The 14,812-nt window shown below is 38.4% G+C and overlaps 1 protein-coding gene across 2 annotated transcripts; it reads right to left on the bottom strand.

The window, feature by feature from the left end:
• Window positions 1–282: 282 nt before the first annotated feature.
• paplnb (papilin b, proteoglycan-like sulfated glycoprotein) lies at window positions 283–11,108 on the bottom strand. Of its 2 annotated transcripts, none has more exons than XM_011491596.4 (20): window positions 10,552–11,108; window positions 7,269–8,741; window positions 7,045–7,134; window positions 5,949–6,058; window positions 5,815–5,875; window positions 5,638–5,740; window positions 4,638–4,774; window positions 4,187–4,507; window positions 3,917–4,093; window positions 3,693–3,843; window positions 3,538–3,618; window positions 3,409–3,427; window positions 3,236–3,317; window positions 2,545–2,817; window positions 2,292–2,468; window positions 2,059–2,209; window positions 1,903–1,983; window positions 1,547–1,703; window positions 1,394–1,472; window positions 283–1,098 (listed from the first exon to the last, which is right to left on the bottom strand). In XM_011491596.4, the coding sequence occupies exons 3-20, from the start codon at window positions 7,099–7,101 to the stop codon at window positions 796–798; spliced, it is 2,520 nt and encodes an 839-aa protein (XP_011489898.1). In that variant the 5' UTR covers window positions 7,102–7,134; window positions 7,269–8,741; window positions 10,552–11,108; the 3' UTR covers window positions 283–795. The 2 variants fall into 2 exon arrangements, with proteins under 2 accessions (XP_011489898.1, XP_078798569.1); XM_078942443.1 differs by having other exon boundaries at window positions 3,409–3,424.
• Window positions 11,109–14,812: the final 3,704 nt, after the last annotated feature.

Raw genomic sequence — 14,812 nt, 5'->3', positions numbered from 1 at the left:
TTATAAAACTACCAGTGAATTTGGTTAATAGATTTAGTAGAACCATTAATTTAGGTAAATGGATTGAGCTGTGAGAAATGTCCACAAATCAATCACATTTTTAAATGTTCCAAATTTACTTTAATCTTGTATATAAGAAACAGCCTGTACCTCACCCTACCACCTTACCTTAAAAATGTAAATAATTGTTTAATAGACACTAAAATAATAGTAGTCCTGGTCAGACAAATATATCAATAAAAACTCCAACACGCTCACACTCATAAATAACAACACAACAGCTGCAGTGTAACCAAGGGTTGAATGATTTATTACATTTAATGTTTAGCAACTGTAGTCACTTCAAAGTTTTTTGTGATGCTGATTCCTGCCCAGAATTCACAATAAATAAATGAATATGGGAAGCATCATGGAAAATATTACAAAATTAAGAAAAGTTTGGAAAGTCTGAGTAAAATGTTGCAATTTAGTAAAGAATAAAGAAGATAATTAATATTCTAAAATCAAGATAAGTGTTAAAACTCTGAATGTGGTTAGTTATGATGCATGCTTCATGTGTTGACACTAATATTTGTTAAAAAGTGTGAAATTAGAGAAAAATCTGTTGGATGTTGGCATCAGAACAGCGTAACTTGGAAGAACCGCGTAACTTGAAACAAAGTTAAAATTTATTCAGAACACATTTTTTATAGAAATGTGTAGCACTTTTACAGAAATACTTTTCCAACTTCCAGAGTCCAAATTTGTCTTTTCTTAATTTACCACCAATCTATGCATAAGTATGTACCATTTGCCTTATGCCCTGTAATAGACTCCAACATGGTTAGGCCTGACTCGTACAGATCTTAGAAAACCTCTCCTGTAGATCCATCTGCGACGTACAGGGACAGGTACTGTCCTGGAAGCCCCACATTGTTTCTGGCAATCATGCTCAGATGCAAAATTATTGGCATTGCCATGGCAGCCTCCGTACCAAAACTCCTTGCATTTGCCAACAGCAGCATCATAGGCAAATCGGGCAACCCACTTTTCACAAGGGCCTTCATCACGAGGCAGGGAGCATGCAGAGGCGTGATCAACAGGGACAGGTGGATGTTCCTGTTTTCGTAAAGGGAAGCAGAAATAGTTGTAAAACGTCTTATTGATTTGACAAAATATGACAGAAAGAGCTTTTATGGAGATGATGGGTCCTCAATACCTAAACAGAAGGGTTAACCAGCTTGGTAAAAAAAAAACTCTAAATTGAAATATTAAACATTTGGTTTAAACATGTTTCACTTTTTTTCTTGTGTGGTGCCCAAAAACAGGCTTGGGCAGAAAAACAAACTAAAATGTTTAGTTGTTAGTCCAGGTTAGCTTATTGATCGCAAAATGACCTAAAACGGTCTCTTACCTCAGCTGTCTGATGTTCAGGACATCCGAGCTGTCCATCCCCTTCAGCTGCAGTCACTCCATCCTTACAACATCCAAACCTAAGAACCATTTAGCTGTGGGTTACTTTAAGCTTTTCCATCAGAACTAGATTAAGTCCAAGAATGGATGCTACCTGCTAAAAGAGCAGTCTTCAGTAGGACAGCCGTCGTTTTCGGGGCCAGTGGCTGTAGAGTAGCCATCAGGGCAGCATCCATGCACTGACTGTGCACAGTCGGGGTCTGTCACAGCAGGTTCGAGGTCATCGGCATTGTTTGTGTCGGGAGATGGTGCTGAAATGAAATCAAAGAACTGTTTCATGTTGAAATATTTTTTAATGTTAAAAAAAACAAAAAACTAATGCTGACCTGATCATTCTAATGGTTTTGATTGGCTAAGCAATACTCACATTGACCATGAGATTTTATTAAAAGACAAAAAAACTTGTTATAAAACAAAAGCTAGATTCTTGAGATGTGCATTTATAATTACTGGGAGATTCCTCTGGAACATGAGGCACAAATCTTCGTGTGGTACCCTCTTCTGTCCCTGGATCTTGAACACTTGGAACACCTGCAAAATGAGTACATGAATATGTATTACGACAGTCATCGGATCACATCAGAATTTGTTAATATTTTTGCTCACTTTGTGCCTCATGACACGGTTGAGTGTTGCACGACTCAACAGAGTTGGGTTTGCTTTCTAGTCCGCACTGGTCCTCAGAGTATGGATGCAGATCAGTGTCGAAACAGCTGACCTGCCTCTCCCTCACACCTCCACCACAGCTCCTGGAGCACTGCAAAGACAAAAAAGGAGATTCTGCAGCCTCGGAGCCTTTTTCTTTTAAAAGACAACAGACAAACATTTTTTTCACTTACGAGTTCATATTCTGTCACGTGCCATGTTATCTGTGTGTAGCAGGCTGGTCTGCGGCAGGCCTGGACAGAAGCAGGTCGGACCAAACCTCTGCAGGCGCGGTCAGACAGGTGCTCTCCTCTTGGGCCCACACAAATCACCTCCCTCATCTGATGCCCTTCACCACAGGTCACTGAGCACTGAGGAAAAAATGCAGCAATAAGTTCTGGTTCACTTGCTTTGAAACACAACAGTTTACAGCCGGATGACACACACCTCACTGAAACTAGAGACGCTGTACTCTACACATGGAATCACATTGCACTCCTGCTGAACTTGTGGCTTCTGCAAATGTTGGGTGGTGCAGTAGGACTCATCCACCACCTCGGGGTTTGATAAATCCTGAAACACACATTCCACCCTGCGATGCTGCACGCCGCCATTGCAGGATGCAGAGCACTCGCTGTAGACTCCGGTCCTGTAGACGTACGTGGAGTGAACGGAGTTACTGTCATAATCCACAACCACAGATTCTGGATGGAACGATACCTGCAAAAGAAGAAATGGCAACAGTGGGATTTAAACAGTTAAAGGAAACAAATGCATTTAAAAAGTTATAATTAAACACAAGAGGGAGAGTTCTCCTTAAGTATTTTTTTAACTCTCCTAACACCTATTGATAAAAATATGCAGCAGAAGACTTTTGGAAAATCATTAGTGATTTTTTTCATAGCTGCAAAGAAATTCAGGTGTCAAGGGGTTTTAAGAGGCCTGTGTACTAACTTTGGATGGGAGGCACACATCACCAGTAGGTGAATTAACAGCAAAACCTTGAGAATTGCTGGAATTCATAAAAGATACAGAAAAATCTTTGTATAACATTCTCACAAGTAAAGTCGGATAGTTATTTAAATGTATATATAATATATGTTCAACACTGTAACAAGAAAAAAATTGTGATTCCTACGTCTGATACTGTCTGATACTCTGGACATCCAGCTCTTCCAAATCCTTGAGCTAAAGTCACTCCATCCAGACAACAGCCATACCTGAAATGAAACATTTTTTCACATGATTGAAATTAAAAGGTTTGACAAAAAAACAAAAACAAACTCATTTTGGAATTGAAAGGGGTTTTACCTGCTGTGAACACAGTCTTCTGGAGGACAGAGAGGAGAGGAATGATGAAAAATCCAATACAGACATTCATATTTTTTAAAAACTGCACCAATAATTTCAGGTTCATGCATTTAAATTTTCTCCACTGACCTAAATGTTCTTCCAACACATGAGGCACATATCCTTCGAAAGTGCTTTCAATTGCACTTGGATTTTGAAAGCTTGGAACCGCTGTAGAGGAAACATTTTAGTGGAAAAGCACTAAGTTTTATATCATAGCATTTTTTCAGTCATATTTTGCTTACTTTGTGGCTCGTGACATGACTGCGTGTTGCATGACTCAACAGAGGAGGGTTTGCTTCCTAATCCACACTGCTCCTCGGGGTATGGATGCAGATCAGTATCAAAACAGCTGACCTGCCTCTCTCTTACACCTCCGCTGCAGCTTCTCGAGCACTACGTGACACAGTGGCCATGAGTGTGACGAGCATTGTTTATCAAAAAAATTATCCATTTTTTATTTACTTACGAGTCCAAACTCTGTCACATGCCATGTTATTTGTGTGTAACAGGCAGGTCTACGGCAGGCCTGGACAGATGCAGGTGGGACTAATCCTGAGCAGGCATGGTCAGGCAGACGTTCTCCTCTTGGTCCCACACAGACCACCTCTCTTGTCTGCTGCCCTTCTCCACAGGTCACTGAGCACTGACGGTCAATGCAAAAACCAGCAAAGTTACCGCTAAACCGCTCCTTAGTTCATGCATTGTACTGCCAGCCTGTATTAGAGTAAAAACACACCACGCTGAAGCTGGAGACGCTATATTCTGCCCTGTGCTCTCCACAGGAATGCATATTGCAGGATTTCTGACTCAGTGGCTTATGCAAGTGTTGGATGATGCAGTAAGACTCGTCCACCACTCGGGGGTGTACAGGATCCTCAATCACACACTCCACGCTGCGATACTGCAGGCCTCCATTGCAGGATGCAGAGCACTCGCTGTAGAGACCCGTCCTGTAGGTGCACGGGTGGGTCTCTCTTAGATGAGGCACAGAAGGCAAAGTGAAATGTAGAGTTTCTGTGTCGTTGTCTAGTCCCATAAACTCCTCGTGGGTCAATGCCTGAAGAAAAAGAAGATACCAACACAGAGATTGTGCTTCCATTTTTGTTTTATAACTTCAATCTAGCTCTGCAGCCATGTGACTTTTGGAATATATTAGAAAATGTTAAAGGATTGTCCTTTTTTTTTACCCGGCAGACCCCTTCAACACAGATATCAGTGTGTCCCTCGTTACAAGGAGTACCATCAGTCACTTGAAGTCGATGTTGAGTTCTGTAGAAGACGTTTTGCCCACTTGGTACACAGTTCACCTCGCAGGGGTTGGATGCTACAGCGTTTAAAGCATAAAAAAAAGAGATCATGTTTGTCAGCAGTGCATCATGGGTAAGAAGTGACAACTAGATCAATTTTTTTGTCTTTTTGTACAGAACAGAGGTCTGCAACCTGAGGCTCTGCAGCCACATGTGGCACTTTTATCCCTCCATTATGACTCTTTGGGTTTGAAGAAAAATGATAAAGTCTTGAACAAATAATCTTTTTTTTTGTATTTTTAATTAATTAACTTAGTTAGTAAAGTTTAGTCATTTTTGTTTAGATTTTTAACATGACAAGTAACTGAACACAATAATATTAAAAAGGTTCGGGTTTCACAGCCTGGGTTACAGGGGCATGACCTGAGTCAACTTCTTGAAATGTATATGTATTTGTTGTTTGTGTGATCTTGTTTGAGATGTATTGGAACTAAATTTCCCTCTAAGGGATTACTAAAGTATGTTTCAATTTGAGTATAATTTAAATATATATTTATATAGATTTTTTTTAAATGGATATATGGATTCATACGTTTAATAGTAGTAGGAAAAAGGGATGATGGTGCATCTTAATTTTCTTTATAGATGTAAATCTGCTGCAGCAGGTCAATCCTTTTTGACATAGGGTTTATTTTATTCAGAAAGGAACTTGTATGTACTGCTATCAAAAGTTAAATATATATATATCTGTTATAAGTCAAGTGTAAATATTTGGACACTAAATGTTTTACTGGAATGGTCACGAAAAATAAATTGAGTGTATTTCTCTAAATGGTGAGGTGGGGCTTTGCGTCTCTCACTGGGTTTTGGTCAGTAAGAAGACCCGATTGGCTCTGTAAGCATTAAAGGTTTTAGACCCTTGGTATGGAAGATTACAAACCCTCGTAGTGCGGCACCCAGCTAAGACGGTTTCCATGGTAGTCCACCGTGTCAAACTCAGAACACTGCACCTCTCTAAAATCCTTCAAACCAACTGGACATGGCTGTTAAGACAAAATAGTAATTAAGCAGCATATAAAGCAAAAACTTGTGGATCTTTTAAGAAAAAGATAATTACCTGCGTACTACAGGTGCGGTAGGACTTGGAAGATCCTACACAATTGTGCCCTCCATCTGTCCTGTAAGCGATTGAAACTTATAATGTATATTTATGTTTCCCATTTCTCTTTATGCATTTATTTTATGTCTTACCTGGAAGTAATGCATTTCCTGGTTCTCATTGCAACTCCAGTGCCGCAAGTACGGCTGCAGGGCCCGAAGGCCCCAAATTCTCCCCAGTAATCATAGACGGGTGTATTCAGCTAAGATTGAAAAAAACAAACCGTGCAGTAAACAACATAAAAATAAATTCAATGATATGGGAGAAACCTTCCTGCATTCAGCCAGTGGATAAACCAGTCTGCCCAAATGAACAGCCAGCCAGAGCATGCAACGTGAAAACTGGAGCAGCGAGCCACAAACCAACCCATTATTGCTTCATGATGACCTGCCTCTTTGATATATGAAGAGCATCACTGCTGGCACAAGTGTCAGGACACGTCATGAAACCTTTATGGAAATGTACGGCGGAGACGTAAAAGTTATGGAAACAGCTTTGCAAGTAGAGATGAACAAAGTCTCACAGCACTTTCAAAGAATTTGAGCTAAACTTTAGTTCAAAATTTAGACAATTGGATAGAAAAAATTTATTTGTATTTATGTTATTATGGTTTTCCTAGACATGTGTATTAGGTTACATCAAATGAAAGTTGTATTTAGTTCTGTCTGTTTGGGTTTTTTCTTTTCTTTTGTTTTGTCGGAGCGTTCTGGCAGGATGCTTTGAAGCCCTTTATTCCAAAAAGTGCCACTTCTTGACATGTTGATGACAGATTTGACCACAAGTTTTTGACTCATGCAGCAATAAAACCAGGGAGCAGACAGTCTCCTCTTGCAAAACAGTCACGGTCTGATAAAATCAACCAACTTCAGTTCTGTTTGTCAGATGAAGACATTTATATTTGCAAAAAACAGCACAACAAAGAGAAAACACTCTGAAAAACCAATTCTTGTTTTACATCTCTAAGACTATTTCCAACAGTTTTGGCCCAGGAAAAATCCATATAAATAAATATTATTTCCAAGTAAAAGTACAATTGTCTGTGGAGACATGGATTGTCGATTACTTACTGAAAATTTAAATCTTTATATTTTACAAAACTCTTTTTCACCTGTAAGAAATATGAAAAATATAACATAGATAATACTTAAAGAGACATGCATTTTAAACAATATTATCAATCGAACTTACAGTCAAAGCAGGTATAGTTAGCAGGTGAAGAAGGCCCAGGACTTGCAGGATATTCATGATCACCAAAAACCACCACTGGACTGGCAACACCTGCTCAAATTATAATACAGCAAATTCTATCTGTTGTATTATTTATCACAGCTTTTAAAGACTGGAGTAAATATGCATAACAGATGAAAAACACATACAAAAAAAAACAAATCAGAAACATTTGCTCGTCTCACCTTTTCTTTGGACTCACCAGCAGCACTAAAAGGATGTGCAACTGGGAGGAGAGGTTGAGCCCTGACAGCCAGCTTTCTATACTCTGACCTGCTCCACTCCCTGAAACCCTAGCCCATATAGTGTCAGATTACAGCCACACACACACACACACATATGCCTTTTCAGTTTCCAAAGATAGTTTTTATTCTGTTTTTCAAACTATAATGCAGAGGTTCATGGGGCAGAATGTTTAAGGAAAAAAAAACATATAACTTTTCTGCACAAATTCCATCAAGTGACACTTCAAACCCTCCTCACTCATCTAATGGGATGCAGTAACCTGCATCATCTGGAAAATCAGTGTCCACCACATGTTCTGATGTTTTATCACACATGCTATAATGAAAACCAGTTCCTAAGAACCTGACTAAAAACCAAGCAAGCATAAAAACTCTTCAAACTTCGTAACGAATGAGCTTTTATTTTTACAGCCGTCTGACCACTGATTGCTCCTCTTGCACATCCCATAGCCACTAAGTACAGGCCGATAAGTCACAGCAGAGGAGCTTGCAGGAGGTAATCATCGCCTTCAGCCTCAGTTTAGGTTAAATTTAGGGAGAAAACCTCAGGGAAGCATGCTTGGATAAGAGGAGAGAATGGAAGATGGACAAAAGGTAACCAGAGGCAGCTGGAGGAGCATCGAGGCAGATAAGAGGCCATGATGTGGTCTTAATATCTACTCAAAGTGCTTGACTGCAAAAAGTCAAGACGTTTATATATTAAAAAATACCATAAAGACATGAATCAGCATTTGTGCATATTTTCTAAGATTTCATAATTTTTTTATTAACTTCAAAATTCTGAAGTTCATTATATTCTCCTATAAAATTCTGTTTAAGTTTTAGAGCATATGGGGTCTCAGATTAAGATAAAAAATAAGAAAGCATAATCTTCTGCATGTCAAACACAATTCCAAAATCTCACAAAGCTTCCTTTGCAAATCAAAACTCAGCTCTTTCAAAGTGCAACTCACAAACCCCAAAGCTAAAACCACCTGCCCACAGTGTTTTACAAACAAAGTCTCGCCGTCTGTCTCTCAGAGTTGCCGGTTCAGCTTTTGTGCTTGCTTCTCTTTGGCTTCAAAGGCGCTCTTGGTGCTGAACAGGTCCTCCACTGATTCCACTATCTCCTGCATTTCCTTGGAAAGCTCAGCGTAACTCTCCTTCAGCTCGTCCTGCTGGTGCCTTAGCTCCACCGCCGCACGCATCAGTTCGCCGGCCTGGTGGCTGCAGTGGCTCCGGAGCTGCTCCACGTCCGACAGGAGCACCTCCATGCTCTTCATCAGCTGCTCCAGACGGTCTGCTGTCACCTCAAACTCTGAGGCATCCAGGTTCTTCATCTTTGAGTTGTCTGGTTCCTGGATGTCAGCTTTTTCTTCAGTGGTGTCTGTCATCTTCATGAAGGAACTAAAAGCACCTCAGTACTGCAGAAATCTGAAAGTAAACAAAATCATTTATCTGTTAAAGGTGTAAAAGTTAAAAATAATTAAAACCCTCAATTTTAAAGTTATTTTGCAGCTTTAACTCTGACTATGTGCCTCTCAGCTGGTGAGGAGTTTAATCTCCCAGTAGGGGGTGAAAAATGCACTTCAGACTAATCTCCACCACTGATGCACCTGTGTGTGTGCGTAGGTGTGTGTGTGTGTGTGCATGTGTGTGTGTGCATGGGTGTTTGCGTCCAGGTGCCCTTTCACTGGCATGTGCTGTTCTGTAATCCTGCGTGGACATCAGTCCCAGGCAGTGCTCTCCCTCAGATGACCATGGCTGGCTCAGATGAGCAGCAGGCGGGATGTCAGATTACGTGGCTCTCCCTCCAGTGCTTTGGCTGTGCGAGTGGACAGATTAACCCCGTCCTTGTGAAGACCTCAGCGGTTAGCCGTGACACAAGCATTGTAAACCGGAAATCTATGCGATGGTATTTCTTGTGTTTTTTAGAATACATGATGCCTAAGCTGTGTTTGAATTTTCATTTTGAAAAAAATATGAATGAAATATGGTTAAAAAAAACTCAAGTAAATTAAAAGGTTTGTGCAGCAAACAGACTTACAGGACAAAAACTCCTAAATTGGATAAAAAAAAATTATTATTAGGAAAAAATTCTTAACCTTGAGTCAAAATTTATGTTAAAAAGAATTTATGTGAAAAAGGACCTAGTCACATTTTTTTGTCTTGGATCACTAAAACAATGAGGAAGGATGATGACGTTTTATATCTCATGATATAATCATTAAAACTTACAGTCTCAACAAGTTTTAACACATTTTAGTGATTTGACCTATGTATTTTCATGGTACTGACATGTTTTTATATTTCCGTTTGCCAAAATTGTTATTGTGAGTTTTGCGTTGTGTTCATGTTCTGCTTTGTGTTCAACCTGAACAACAGCGAGAAAATTGTTCTGGTTGCAATTTGATTTCCTTTTTATTTGTGTGTAAGCTCTTTGGGACTTGACAGAAAGGTCAAGAACCGACAACAAAAACTACACACATTTATTAAGAATGCTGAACAATTTTTTTTTTTAGCAAAAATAAAATTAATTCAGGACGTGGTAATATAAAAAACATACATTTTTGTAAAAACTGTAAATTATTTGTATCATTTTATAAAATAATATATGTTTTTCAACTGCTTCAAGTTGAATATGGTAAATTAAAGCACCAATAACAAATAGCAACATGGTGTGCAGCATATTAAAGAGCTGGTGAAGGCTTCTGCCCTTTAAATGGCCTAAGAGATAAAGAGTCCCCATGATGACCTCACCACCCTCACTTCTTATCAATGGGAGACAACCTGTTTAGGGGGAGGCCAACGTCAGGGGACACAGAAGTGCATGTAAGCAAAAGTAACTATACTTTAGAAAGAAATGAACTAAGACAGTTTTTTAAAAAGAATAACTGAAGCTTTTATAATTTTTTTAAAATTTAAATTAATTGATTAATTTAATTTAGTCCGAAAAATGCATTTTATGCAACAATGTCAAAAAACGATCTCGTGTAAAAGTCAGTCTTTTATAAGTATGAAAATTTAGAATGATATGAAAGAGATTGTTAAAACAAAAAAGGTAAAAACTAAAAAAATATATAAATAAAATATATAGCTATTCTTAGGAGTAAAATAAAAAGTATAAAAACCATATATGAAGCAAATATAAGTACAGATTTACCGACATGTCAGGCGTAAGAGATTAACTAATAAGTATAATTTTAGACAAAAAAAGAACAACGACAAATGTAAAAATTCTTACGTTTTCTTGTGGTTATTTTCTGAGAGCATTCAGGATGTTTTCCACTCACAAGCTGAAGATTATCTGGATGAGTATGAGGGATGGAGCTTTTCTGCACCACTGAGGGTCTGCCCCCTGTGTCTGATTCCATGTTCCCTTTAAGAGCATTCGATCACAGAAAAAGAGAACCCTGAGCAGACATTCAGATTTCTATCAATATGAAAGGCAATTTTTGACAAACAGCTCCAAGTTTAGCCAGAGAATTTCCCAAACGTGTCCACATGGGGGCAGCCTTACAGTATCCAACCGTCCTCAATCATATCCACACTCCAAACTTTTTTTTCTTTTCTTCAGACAACAGTTGTTGTTTAATTACTTCTGTGTATGCAATCCGTGTCTTTTTTTTTTTCTTTGATATTTCAAAGTTTAGTCTCCCAAAGATGCCTCACCATTTAAATCATCAACTTGTTGATCTTTGCACGTTCTATAATGTGTGTGAGTGCTGCTTGGGGGGTTTCATGGGGTATGGATTATTTCTCTCTGGGCCTTTTTCAGAGCGTCCAATCAGGCGTGAGGCAGAGAGGAGAAAGGGGGCTTTGTTGTGGCCTCAAAAAATAGATTCCCTCACGGGGGTTTAAAAGAAACATGCTCGCAACAACTGCCCGACCCTTTCAATCTGCACAACCATACTTGAACCCATTTCAAAGAAAGCATAGAGTGAAAAAAGCGTCAATTAGGGCACGTCTGGAATTCATCTCTTCTTCTTTGCTGGATGGGTGGTAATTTACAAGAACACACGAGAAGACTTTATAATAAAATACACAACAACTGGAAGAAAAGTAAATTCTTTGAGGTAAAAGTGATTGATAAGGCAAAATAGTTCAATTTGCTTAGTGATTCATTAAAAAAAAACTCCTAAATTTGAACTCAAAGAAAAGCAGTTTAAAAAAATTTAGTTTCCATTGGAAAATTGTGGAGTTTTGGGGGGGGTTTCACCCAAGTATTTTGCACACTCGGGCTCAGGATTTATGGCTCCCTGGCTGGAGTTATGGAGCAATTGTTGTTGATACTTGAGACAAAACGGTATGGATGGAGTCTCTGTAGCAATCTGTGGTTAAAAGGGGCCGTTTGTGGGGGCATGTGGGCATGAGGCGGACAGTTTGGATCATACACAAATTCAGGAACAATAGAATTGAATAAACACAGAGAGATCTTTTTCAATTTTGAAAAATATTATTTTAAATTTACATTTTACAATAAAACAATATTGTTTTAGGACATCTTTGGTCCTAATTTCCAATGATTTGTTGGAATTGGATTATTGGTTTATTTCATGCAATCAAAACAAAACAAATACTAAAAAATAGGAACAAATATATCAAACTTTGGATGATTAAGGGTGACTTGAATGGAAAAAAATAATAAAAGTAAAAGATTTTCCACATATACATACCTCCATTTCCATATGGAAATGATGCCATTATAATTTCTCTTAGGCTGCAGGGTGGGACAGTGGTTAGCACTTATTTATACTTATGTATGCAATAAATTATTTCATTAAATGTAAAGTTAGTCAAAAATAGTTTACATGTTTGCTTGAATCCCACCCCTATTGTACATATGTTACTGATTTATTGATTGAAAAGGAGGGGTTCAAAGCCATTTGATATAATCCCATATACTGTTTCACCAATTTACCATACTTATTTTTAACATAGTTTTCATAATCTGGTTCCTAACGCCTAACTAGAGTAATTTAAACTTGAGCTGTTCAAGTGCAGATCATTTATCAAATCAATAAGTGTTAATAATATCAAATAACATAGATACGGTGCTTACTGATTAAATTAAAAGATATTAAATTGTAATTATACATATTTCATTATAAAACTGTTTACTGTGCTACAAATGTACAGTTTCACATTTATTTTCATTAAAAACTGCTTGTAAAAAAGAAAAAAATGTTAAAAAAAGAAACATACGAATATTCAACCAAAGCAAATTTTTTTACAGAGAAAGTAAAATGTATAAACACATTTTGTAATGTTATTTTTGTTAAATTGTTGAAATTTTTATGTATGACTACCTTAAAAAAAGATTTGTTTCAGGACAAATAGCTGAGCTGCTCCAATCGTTTCTTACATTTCTGGATTCATTTCTTGGAACTGTTTTTCTTGTTTGGTAAACGAGAGGAATTCCCGATCCTGCTCCTCCAGGAGAATTAGAGAGCATGAATGATCCAGGCAGACCTCTCAGTGCTTTTATTTGATGCCAGAGAAATAACAATAAGAAGCTTCTTCTCCGAAGGAAACCAGATTCTTAATAATGTCTGTGAGCTTTAAATATTTAGCTCAAGAGCAGCCAGATTGTGGAAAACTTGGTTTATCAGACCTTTCTTTTTTCAAGGAACTTGAGATGAGTCATTTAACTGCATGGTGCTGGTTAAGTTGGATGCCGTTAAAGCCTTTCTTGACCTGAGCACTGGACTGTAACCGAAAAGAAGAGGACACGGTGATGAACCAGGAGGATAAGCAGGGGTATCCTCCTCTGATTGTGGGCTGACCCCCCCACGACTCCCACCCATTGTGGGAGTCTAATGTGTCCAGAGTGTCTGTCGACTGAATCATTTGGAACGCTTCATGAGAAGTTAAACATCTGACATCGATCTGCTCACCAGCTCAGTTTTCGGCTCTCTTGCTGCACCTGATGGGAGTCGCTTGCCAAAACCGTTAACAGAACTTGCATTGTTTTATATTCTTTCAACATTCTTGAGTTTATAGTTTCACCTTAGTGTGCACTCCCATACACGTGCACAAAGACAGACACTGAAGAGATGGGACATCATTTTTCATTCCAGGAAGGACCTGGGCGAGAGCTCTGACAATACAGGCGGTAATGTGGTCTTTAGCAACACAGAACTAAAACCCCTTCCCCTCTTACCACGTTTTTGGTGGTCAGAGCTGCTGCAGTTTTTCCTTTTACCCTTTTTGTAGATATGCTCCTGCCAGGACCTCATTTACTCAGTTCATGCTGGGATATGGCTGTGGGACACTGGGGAAATCTGGTGTGCCTCTGCCCCTCTCGCAGCTAATTAGTTTGTGAACTAATTGCACAGCTAACTTTAGCAAAGCAACAGCCTAGTTCCATCCGTCTGCTATCTATAAAGTAGGTAAGGTGGATGGTGTGGAGCTTTCTGGTAACATCTTTTGGTTATGGAAGCCTGTAAAAGACATTTGATGGGCCTGCAGCAGAAGCAAGAGATTAAAGATGTATTTAGTGAGAATAAGGAAAGTAAAATATGGCAACGATGTAGTATTTTTATGTGTACAAATTGGCATTTTATTACAAAATAGTATTTTATCATCATCAATTCCAACTACTAATTTCTGCCCAGAAAATACTAATTTGTGGCCATAAAAGGCTAATTTTTGCACATTAAATACTAATTCTTGACCAGAAATGATTACATATAAAGAACAATTTCGTTTTTGGGTTTTTTAATGTCATGTCCTGGGTTCGGTACAGTTGATGTGAATCAATGATGAACATTACAGGCTTTTCCGGTCTGAATTGATGACTACCAAATCCTGTTTGTTCCAGTGCAGATAATCTTTTAACAAACAACAAAGTGCTTCTCATTTTGGTTCCTTTTGACATTAAAAATCTGGATGATTCAACAGCAGAACATGAAAAATAATACAGGTAAACATATAAACTGACAGCAAGTTGTCCGAACATCTCCTCAAACAGGTACTCATGGACATAAGGGGTCACTGCACCTCAGTTTATGACATAACATCCAAACCTGGGAACTTTTTCCATTATCTCTTATGCAAGAAGGAAACACATTCCTGATATCAAATGCGATGGAAATGACTGAATCATAAAGAGGGAAACTGAGCATAGAAGATTCACATAACATGTTTTTATCACAGTTGAATCCATCACCTGATATGTATCGTGACTCCACTTTTATCTTCAACAGCATCAGACATGCTGGTGCACCTGACTGCTCAATGCTATTGTTCAGAGTCGTTCACAGTGTGCTAGAAGGAATAAAGATGTTAATTAGTTCATTGTAGAGAATAATAGATAATAAATTGGGAGGCTTTTCTAGTGCAGGTGATGACATACACAGAGGTTTAAACTTGTTTCGATTAGATTTGTCTCCTCCTTATTTGACTAAATGTGAATGCAGCTGATTCTACAGCATTGAGACAACTGAGAAATAAAGACACATTTCTCTAATGGATTGGTTGATGTTACACAGCATACAAGTACC

The sequence above is a fragment of the Oryzias latipes genome, chromosome 24 (assembly GCF_053564925.1).
Source record: "Oryzias latipes strain Hd-rR chromosome 24, Olatipes_Hd-rR_3.1".
Taxonomy (NCBI): domain Eukaryota; kingdom Metazoa; phylum Chordata; class Actinopteri; order Beloniformes; family Adrianichthyidae; genus Oryzias; species Oryzias latipes.
Note: the sequence above shows the minus strand (reverse complement) of the source record. Positions and strands in the feature narration are given on the sequence as shown.

Excerpts from the sequence above, each read along its gene's own strand:
- paplnb (XM_011491596.4), bottom strand. The coding sequence starts at position 7,101 with ATGAATATCCTGCAAGTCCTGGGCCTTCTTCACCTGCTAACTATACCT. Across the intron at positions 4,094-4,186 it reads GCGTCTCCAGCTTCAGCGTG|TGCTCAGTGACCTGTGGAGA; the intron begins GTGTGTTTTTAC and ends ATTGACCGTCAG. Across the intron at positions 3,844-3,916 it reads ATGTGACAGAGTTTGGACTC|TGCTCGAGAAGCTGCAGCGG; the intron begins GTAAGTAAATAA and ends TGTGTCACGTAG.